The following is a 10,000-nucleotide window of genomic DNA, read 5'->3' as shown; positions in this document are numbered from 1 at the left end:
ACAGTATGTACATATTGTTATTAGCTCTTCAGAACAGTCTTTACACACACACATGACATTGAATGTCTGGAGTGAAAGAACTCTCAGGAGGACAATGCATTCCAACCAGAGGAGGCTGGTGGGGGGAGCTGTAGGAGGACAGGCTCATTGTAATGGCTGGAATGAAATACATGGAATGTAGTCAAACATGTGTTTTCCTTATGTTTGATACCGTTCCAATAGTTCCATTCCAGCGATGACAATGAGGCCGCCCTCCTATAGCTCCTCCCACTAGCCTCCTCTGACTTCAATCCCGTACTGTCTTTGAGCGTATCATTACAGCAGACCTCTGCTCTACCCTGCTGGGACCCTACTTCCTTCTGCTGAACTGTAATAACCATGCTCTGTGTGTGTGTGTGTGTGTGTGTGTGTGTGTGTGTGTGTGTGTGTGTGTGTGTGTGTGTGTGTGTGTGTGTGTGTGTGTGTGTGTGTGTGTGTGTGTGTGTGTGTGTGTGTGTGTGTGTGTGTGTGTGTGTGTGTGTGTGTGTGTGTGTGTGTGTGTGTGTGTGTGTGTGTGTGTGTGTGTGTGTGTGTGTGTGTGTGTGTGTGTGTGTGTGTGCAACTGTAATAACCCTGTTCTCTCAGGGAAGGTCACACTGTTTATACAGGCTTTGTGTTGCCTGGTTACTGGTTACATAGTGAGGTAGAGGTTGTTTATGTTGTCTGGTTACATAGTGAGGTAGAGGTTGTTTATGCTGTCTGGTTACATAGTGAGGTAGAGGTTGTTTATGTTGTCTGGTTACTGGTTACAGAGTGAGGTAGAGGTTGTTTATGTTGTCTGGTTACATAGTGAGGTAGAGGTTGTTTATGTTGTCTGGTTACTGGTTACAGAGTGAGGTAGAGGTTGTTTATGTTGTCTGGTTACATAGTGAGGTAGAGGTTGTTTATGTTGCCTGGTTACTGGTTACATAGTGAGGTAGAGGTTGTTTATGTTGTCTGGTTACAGAGTGAGGTAGAGGTTGTTTATGTTGTCTGGTTACAGAGTGAGGTAGAGGTTGTTTATGTTGTCTGGTTACAGAGTGAGGTAGAGGTTGTTTATGTTGTCTGGGTACATAGTGAGGTAGAGGTTGTTTATGTTGTCTGGTTACTGGTTACAGAGTGAGGTAGAGGTTGTTTATTATGTTGCCTGGTTACTGGTTACATAGTGAGGTAGAGGTTGTTTATGTTGTCTGGTTACATAGTGAGGTAGAGGTTGTTTATGTTGTCTGGTTACTGGTTACATAGTGAGGTAGAGGATGTTTACGTTGTCTGGTTACTGGTTACATAGTGAGGTAGAGGTTGTTTATGTTGTCTGGTTACAGAGTGAGGTAGAGGTTGTTTATGTTGTCTGGTTACATAGTGAGGTAGAGGTTGTTTATGTTGTCTGGTTACATAGTGAGGTAGAGGTTGTTTATGTTGCCTGGTTACTGGTTACATAGTGAGGTAGAGGTTGTTTATGTTGTCTGGTTACAGAGTGAGGTAGAGGTTGTTTATGTTGTCTGGTTACATAGTGAGGTAGAGGTTGTTTATGTTGCCTGGTTACTGGTTACATAGTGAGGTAGAGGTTGTTTATGTTGCCTGGTTACTGGTTACATAGTGAGGTAGAGGTTGTTTATGTTGCCTGGTTACTGGTTACATAGTGAGGTAGAGGTTGTTTATGTTGCCTGGTTACTGGTTATAGAGTGAGGTAGAGGTTGTTTATGTTGTCTGGTTACAGAGTGAGGTAGAGGTTGTTTATGTTGTCTGGTTACATAGTGAGGTAGAGGTTGTTTATGTTGTCTGGTTACTGGTTACATAGTGAGGTAGAGGTTGTTTATGTTGTCTGGTTACATAGTGAGGTAGAGGTTGTTTATGTTGTCTGGTTACATAGTGAGGTAGAGGTTGTTTATGTTGTCTGGTTACATAGTGAGGTAGAGGTTGTTTATGTTGTCTGGTTACATAGTGAGGTAGAGGTTGTTTATGTTGTCTGGTTACATAGTGAGGTAGAGGTTGTTTATGTTGTCTGGTTACATAGTGAGGTAGAGGTTGTTTATGTTGTCTGGTTACTGGTTACAGAGTGAGGTAGAGGTTGTTTATGTTGTCTGGTTACATAGTGAGGTAGAGGTTGTTTATGTTGTCTGGTTACTGGTTACAGAGTGAGGTAGAGGTTGTTTATGTTGTCTGGTTACATAGTGAGGTAGAGGTTGTTTATGTTGTCTGGTTACTGGTTACAGAGTGAGGTAGAGGTTGTTTATGTTGTCTGGTTACATAGTGAGGTAGAGGTTGTTTATGTTGTCTGGTTACATAGTGAGGTAGAGGTTGTTTATGTTGTCTGGTTACATAGTGAGGTAGAGGTTGTTTATGTTGTCTGGTTACATAGTGAGGTAGAGGTTGTTTATGTTGTCTGGTTACTGGTTACAGAGTGAGGTAGAGGTTGTTTATGTTGTCTGGTTACATAGTGAGGTAGAGGTTGTTTATGTTGTCTGGTTACATAGTGAGGTAGAGGTTGTTTATGTTGTCTGGTTACTGGTTACATAGTGAGGTAGAGGTTGTTTATGTTGTCTGGTTACATAGTGAGGTAGAGGTTGTTTATGTTGTCTGGTTACATAGTGAGGTAGAGGTTGTTTATGTTGTCTGGTTTTAGAGCGAGGTAGAGGTGGTTTATGTTGTCTGGTTACTGGTTACATAGTGAGGTAGAGGTTGTTTATGTTGCCTGGTTACTGGTTACATAGTGAGGTAGAGGTTGTTTATGTTGTCTGGTTACATAGTGAGGTAGAGGTTGTTTATGTTGTCTGGTTACATAGTGAGGTAGAGGTTGTTTATGTTGTCTGGTTACATAGTGAGGTAGAGGTTGTTTATGTTGTCTGGTTACATAGTGAGGTAGAGGTTGTTTATGTTGCCTGGTTACTGGTTATAGAGTGAGGTAGAGGTTGTTTATGTTGCCTGGTTACTGGTTACATAGTGAGGTAGAGGTTGTTTATGTTGTCTGGTTACTGGTTACATAGTGAGGTAGAGGTTGTTTATGTTGTCTGGTTACTGGTTACATAGTGAGGTAGAGGTTGTTTATGTTGTCTGGTTACTGGTTACATAGTGAGGTAGAGGTTGTTTATGTTGTCTGGTTACTGGTTACATAGTGAGGTAGAGGTTGTTTATGTTGCCTGGTTACTGGTTACATAGTGAGGTAGAGGTTGTTTATGTTGCCTGGTTACTGGTTACATAGTGAGGTAGAGGTTGTTTATGTTGTCTGGTTACATAGTGAGGTAGAGGTTGTTTATGTTGCCTGGTTACTGGTTATAGAGTGAGGTAGAGGTTGTTTATGTTGCCTGGTTACTGGTTACATAGTGAGGTAGAGGTTGTTTATGTTGTCTGGTTACATAGTGAGGTAGAGGTTGTTTATGTTGTCTGGTTACATAGTGAGGTAGAGGTTGTTTATGTTGTCTGGTTACATAGTGAGGTAGAGGTTGTTTATGTTGTCTGGTTACATAGTGAGGTAGAGGTTGTTTATGTTGTCTGGTTACATAGTGAGGTAGAGGTTGTTTATGTTGTCTGGTTACAGAGTGAGGTAGAGGTTGTTTATGTTGTCTGGTTACATAGTGAGGTAGAGGTTGTTTATGTTGTCTGGTTACTGGTTACATAGTGAGGTAGAGGTTGTTTATGTTGTCTGGTTACTGGTTACATAGTGAGGTAGAGGTTGTTTATGTTGTCTGGTTACAGAGTGAGGTAGAGGTTGTTTATGTTGTCTGGTTACAGAGTGAGGTAGAGGTTGTTTATGTTGTCTGGTTACATAGTGAGGTAGAGGTTGTTTATGTTGTCTGGTTACTGGTTACATAGTGAGGTAGAGGTTGTTTATGTTGTCTGGTTACAGAGTGAGGTAGAGGTTGTTTATGTTGTCTGGTTACAGAGTGAGGTAGAGGTTGTTTATGTTGTCTGGTTACAGAGTGAGGTAGAGGTTGTTTATGTTGTCTGGTTACAGAGTGAGGTAGAGGTTGTTTATGTTGTCTGGTTACAGAGTGAGGTAGAGGTTGTTTATGTTGTCTGGTTACATAGTGAGGTAGAGGTTGTTTATGTTGTCTGGTTACAGAGTGAGGTAGAGGTTGTTTATGTTGTCTGGTTACATAGTGAGGTAGAGGTTGTTTATGTTGTCTGGTTACAGAGTGAGGTAGAGGTTGTTTATGTTGTCTGGTTACAGAGTGAGGTAGAGGTTGTTTATGTTGTCTGGTTACAGAGTGAGGTAGAGGTTGTTTATGTTGTCTGGTTACAGAGTGAGGTAGAGGTTGTTTATGTTGTCTGGTTACTGGTTACAGAGTGAGGTAGAGGTTGTTTATGTTGTCTGGTTACATAGTGAGGTAGAGGTTGTTTATGTTGTCTGGTTACTGGTTACATAGTGAGGTAGAGGTTGTTTATGTTGTCTGGTTACAGAGTGAGGTAGAGGTTGTTTATGTTGTCTGGTTACAGAGTGAGGTAGAGGTTGTTTATGTTGTCTGGTTACATAGTGAGGTAGAGGTTGTTTATGTTGTCTGGTTACTGGTTACATAGTGAGGTAGAGGTTGTTTATGTTGTCTGGTTACAGAGTGAGGTAGAGGTTGTTTATGTTGTCTGGTTACAGAGTGAGGTAGAGGTTGTTTATGTTGTCTGGTTACAGAGTGAGGTAGAGGTTGTTTATGTTGTCTGGTTACAGAGTGAGGTAGAGGTTGTTTATGTTGTCTGGTTACAGAGTGAGGTAGAGGTTGTTTATGTTGTCTGGTTACATAGTGAGGTAGAGGTTGTTTATGTTGTCTGGTTACAGAGTGAGGTAGAGGTTGTTTATGTTGTCTGGTTACATAGTGAGGTAGAGGTTGTTTATGTTGTCTGGTTACAGAGTGAGGTAGAGGTTGTTTATGTTGTCTGGTTACAGAGTGAGGTAGAGGTTGTTTATGTTGTCTGGTTACAGAGTGAGGTAGAGGTTGTTTATGTTGTCTGGTTACAGAGTGAGGTAGAGGTTGTTTATGTTGTCTGGTTACAGAGTGAGGTAGAGGTTGTTTATGTTGTCTGGTTACAGAGTGAGGTAGAGGTTGTTTATGTTGTCTGGTTACAGAGTGAGGTAGAGGTTGTTTATGTTGTCTGGTTACAGAGTGAGGTAGAGGTTGTTTATGTTGTCTGGTTACAGAGTGAGGTAGAGGTTGTTTATGTTGTCTGGTTACAGAGTGAGGTAGAGGTTGTTTATGTTGTCTGGTTACATAGTGAGGTAGAGGTTGTTTATGTTGTCTGGTTACATAGTGAGGTAGAGGTTGTTTATGTTGTCTGGTTACATAGTGAGGTAGAGGTTGTTTATGTTGTCTGGTTACCGAGTGAGGTAGAGGTTGTTTATGTTGTCTGGTTACAGAGTGAGGTAGAGGTTGTTTATGTTGTCTGGTTACAGAGTGAGGTAGAGGTTGTTTATGTTGTCTGGTTACAGAGTGAGGTAGAGGTTGTTTATGTTGCCTGGTTACAGAGTGAGGTAGAGGTTGTTTATGTTGTCTGGTTACAGAGTGAGGTAGAGGTTGTTTATGTTGTCTGGTTACTGGTTACAGAGTGAGGTAGAGGTTGTTTATGTTGTCTGGTTACAGAGTGAGGTAGAGGTTGTTTATGTTGTCTGGTTACAGAGTGAGGTAGAGGTTGTTTATGTTGCCTGGTTACAGAGTGAGGTAGAGGTTGTTTATGTTGCCTGGTTACAGAGTGAGGTAGAGGTTGTTGCTTGGATTCTTGGATGCAGAGAAATGCAGAGAAATGTGAAATGGTGACATTTTTTATTATTTGCGTGTGTGTGCCAGCCAGCCAGCCAGCCAGCCAGCCTGTGTTGTTTTGGGCAAAACTTGATATTACACTCCCAGTCCTGTTTACACTCCCAGTCCTGTTTACACTCCCAGTCCTGTTTACACTCCCAGTCCTGTTTACACTCCCAGTCCTGTTTACACTCCCAGTCCTGTTTACACTCCCAGTCCTGTTTACACTCCCAGTCCTGTTTACACTCCCAGTCCTGTTTACACTCCCAGTCCTGTTTACACTCCCAGTCCTGTTTACACTCCCAGTCCTGTTTACACTCCCAGTCCTGTTTACACTCCCAGTCCTGTGATGTACGATTCCCAAGGTTGGATGATAAAGATTTCCTCAGAAATTCAAAGTATTTGATTTCGCAACATGGAGAGGGAGTCGCCTAAATATTTATCAACAAGGGACATACTATTATTTCCTTATTCTGTAAACTGTTGACGTTGCTGATAGGCCTGTTGAAAACATTTATTTTAGCAGGTGAAAATGTTTTGTTTTATAGCACTATATAATGCTCCATGGCTCATTTTAGTTTTTCTAGATTTAGAACGTAAAACAACATTTATACAGCAAACATGAACCCTTAGGTGTTGTACAGAAACTAGTTACATTGTTTAATGTTGCAGAACAATGATACACATTATTTTCTCAGAATATTGACACACAAAAAAATAATATTTTTAAGGTGGTTAGCCATCAAGTGACAGAGTTGACAAGCCACTTACGGAGTTGACAACAGATACTCAAAACAGATATATTTTTGCCTCTAAAAGTAGAAGTTAAATACAAACGTTTGTAAAGTATGGAAAATAATTAATTTAAAAAATCCCCAATAAAAACAATCATTCTATTAGATTTTTCAGCACTCTGACAGAGTTGATGTTTTACTTCATTCAAAATTCCTATTCTTTCATGATCTGCTATGAAAAGCCAACTGACATTTACTCCTGAGGTGCTGACTTGCTGCACCCTCGACAACTACTGTGATTATTATTATTTGACCATACTGGTCATTTATGAACATTTGAACATCTTGGCCATGTTCTGTTATAATCTCCACCAGACACAGCCAGAAGAGGACTGGCCACCCCACATAGCCTGGTTCCTCTCTAGGTTTCTTCCTAGGTTTTGGCCTTTCTAGGGAGTTTTTCCTAGCCACCGTGCTTCTACACCTGCATTACTTGCTGTTTGGGGTTTTAGGCTGGGTTTCTGTACAGCACTTTGAGATATCAGCTGATGCATCTTTTAGGAATCACCGTTTCGAGATAAATAATCTTTAAAGTCACGGAAGGCTATTGCAAGAAACAACATAAGAATTTCAGTTAATCTTCATTATTGCCCAAAGAAATGTAAAACTATTTTGGAGTTTCAAATGGACATCCTTTTGCCACGGCATTGAGCCGACATGGAAATTAATAATATTGAAAGTATTTAGAAAATCGAAGAAGAAAAAAATAATCATGTTTGTTTGTGGACCCAGTTGACAGAGGTTGATCACTCATATGTTTGAGAGTAGAAATATTAATGTGCGTAATTCCTCTGGCAGCCTGCATTTAGATTTGAGGATGCCCCCGGGCCCCCACACTTCACCAAGAACGAATGTATCGAACGCCAGTTGGTCCCGTTCCGTTCTTACCTTCGAGCGTCACCTCTCTCCCGGCTCGTTTGAGCCCCTGCACCGCCTCGTCATGCGTAGCGTCCCGCAGGTTCACACCGTTCACCGACAGAATCGCGTCACCGACATACAAGGCTTGGGTTTGATCCGCAGCCAGACCTTTGAAGATCTTACTAATAAGTATCGGCATTTTATTCTCTTTCCCTCCCTTTATGCTGATGCCGAGTCCTCCTACCTCCTGCTTTACTACTTTCACACATCTTTTTCTGTTTGCGATCGCCTCTGGGACTTGCTCCTGTAAATCCGTGAAAGCTGTCCTCACCGCAGTTTTCGGACTGTTTGTGTGATCCGGGTGAGTTGCGTTGCACCCGTAAGATCCATTGGTGATGCCGTTTAGGGTCACATTCTCTCCCAGGTCCTCGCAACTCAACGTTAGAGCTTCTTCGTTCAAATTGGCCAAAACATTGTGCCATCGGTCCCTCACTAAAACCTCCAAAAATCCACTTTTTTGTACTCCGTTCCTCGAAATTACTGTAGCTACCGCCATCTTTGAAGCATTCTTAAAATGCCATGTGATTAAAACTCAAATAGGACTTTACCCCGAACTTCTCAGCGTGGCTTTCCAATAGTTCAGCAACTTCAGTTAACGGCTATTTTTTTTGGCAACATAACCCAGTCCCTGCTCCAACAGCCCATATCCTCTTTGGGTGGAGCAAACTCGAAGCGCAATCCCACTAAGCAAATCACATTTCTATCCACACAGAACACTGCCGAGAGCTGTGCTGAAGTTCAAACGACATGTGTAGCCCACACTAACGTAAATATAGAGCGTCATACCTTATTACAGCCGTATTACATACATTATTACCACCCTTTGACAAACATTACCAGGCATGCTGGGTTTTATTCAGAGGGCGACCCGTGTAAAGGAATGTCCCAGTGTTGGGACAGTTGGAACTTTGGAGGTGTCCGCTAGTAGACATGTGCCTGTCCCCCTCTCTCTCTTGTGCGGTCCATGCAGCTTGCCAGGTGCGCACGGTTTGCTCGGCTCCACAGCGGATTTGTTGGGGGTTTAAACACAAAACTTGCATAAAAACAAGTGAAGTTGTATTTCCTAACATCTCACGGACTAAATGCACTTTCAATGGTCAATACACGTGTAAAATAGCCTATAATAACCTAATAATCTAAAAATATGCATTATTTTAGGCAAATTGGGAATGAGCATATTCTATGAGTTATTTGTAATGGATCATAATACTAGGCCTGGTGGTTACATTTTTCCAGCGAAAAACGATGAGAACTTTACATAAATATGTAAACGCCATCTGAAACACGATGAGAGAACGTTACAGAAGTACTGTATGTTAGCGCCATCTGATGGTGGAGAGAGAACCGGCGTAACCCTGCTGTCTGTCACAATATACAGTCTATAGTCTTGCTGTCTGTCACAGTATACAGTCTATAGTCCTGCTGTCTGTCACAATATACAGTCTATACTCCTGCTGTCTGTCACAATATACAGTCTATAGACCTGCTGTCTGTCACAATATACTGTCTATAGTCCTGCTGTCTGTCACAATATACAGTCTATACTCCTGCTGTCTGTCACAATATACAGTCTATAGTCCTGCTGTCTGTCACAATATACAGTCTATAGTCCTGCTGCCTGTCACAATATACAGTCTATACTCCTGCTGCCTGTCACAATATACAGTCTATACTCCTGCTGTCTGTCACAATATACAGTCTATAGTCCTGCTGTCTGTCGCAATATACAGTCTATTGTCCTGCTGTCTGTCACAATATACAGTCTATACTCCTGCTGCCTGTCACAATATACAGTCTATACTCCTGCTGTCTGTCACAATATACAGTCTATAGTCCTGCTGTCTGTCGCAATATACAGTCTATACTCCTGCTGTCTGTCACAATATACAGTCTATAGTCCTGCTGTCTGTCGCAATATACAGTCTATAGTCCTGCTGTCTGTCACAATATACAGTCTATAGTCCTGCTGTATGTCACAATATACAGTCTATACTCCTTCTGTCTGTCACAATATACAGTCTATAGTTCTGCTGTCTGTCACAAAATACAGTCTATACTCCTGCTGCCTGTCACAATGTACAGTCTATACTCCTGCTGTCTGTCACAATATACAGTCTATAGTCCTGCTGTCTGTCACAATATACAGTCTATAGTCCTGCTGCCTGTCACAATATACAGTCTATAGTCCTGCTGCCTGTCACAATATACAGTCTATAGTCCTGCTGCCTGTCACAATATACAGTCTATAGTCCTGCTGTCCTGTCATACTCCTGCTGTCTGTCACAATATACAGTCTATAGTCCTGCTGCCTGTCACAATATACAGTCTAAACTCCTGCTGTCTGTCACAATATACAGTCTATAGTCCTGCTGTCTGTCACAATATACAGTCTATACTCCTGCTGTCTGTCACAATATACAGTCTATAGTCCTGCTGTCTGTCACAATATACAGTCTATACTCCTGCTGCCTGTCACAATATACAGTCTATAGTCCTGCTGCCTATCACAATATACAGTCTATAGTCCTGCTGTCTGTCACAATATACAGT

The 10,000-nt window shown here is 41.7% G+C and overlaps 1 protein-coding gene across 3 annotated transcripts in view; it reads right to left on the bottom strand.

Moving 5' to 3' along the window:
• The window catches only part of LOC124025745 (beta-1-syntrophin-like), a 56,579-nt gene extending 48,582 nt beyond the window's left edge, over positions 1–7,997 (bottom strand). For all 3 annotated transcript variants that reach the window (XM_046339080.1, XM_046339081.1, XM_046339082.1), the window contains exon 1: positions 7,421–7,997. In XM_046339080.1, coding sequence (XP_046195036.1) covers positions 7,421–7,946 — 526 coding nt within the window. In that variant the 5' untranslated portion in view covers positions 7,947–7,997. The remainder of the gene's footprint in view (positions 1–7,420) is intronic.
• Positions 7,998–10,000: the final 2,003 nt, after the last annotated feature.

Source organism: Oncorhynchus gorbuscha, unplaced genomic scaffold (genome assembly GCF_021184085.1).
Source record: "Oncorhynchus gorbuscha isolate QuinsamMale2020 ecotype Even-year unplaced genomic scaffold, OgorEven_v1.0 Un_scaffold_2404, whole genome shotgun sequence".
NCBI lineage: Eukaryota > Metazoa > Chordata > Actinopteri > Salmoniformes > Salmonidae > Oncorhynchus > Oncorhynchus gorbuscha.
Note: the sequence above shows the minus strand (reverse complement) of the source record. Positions and strands in the feature narration are given on the sequence as shown.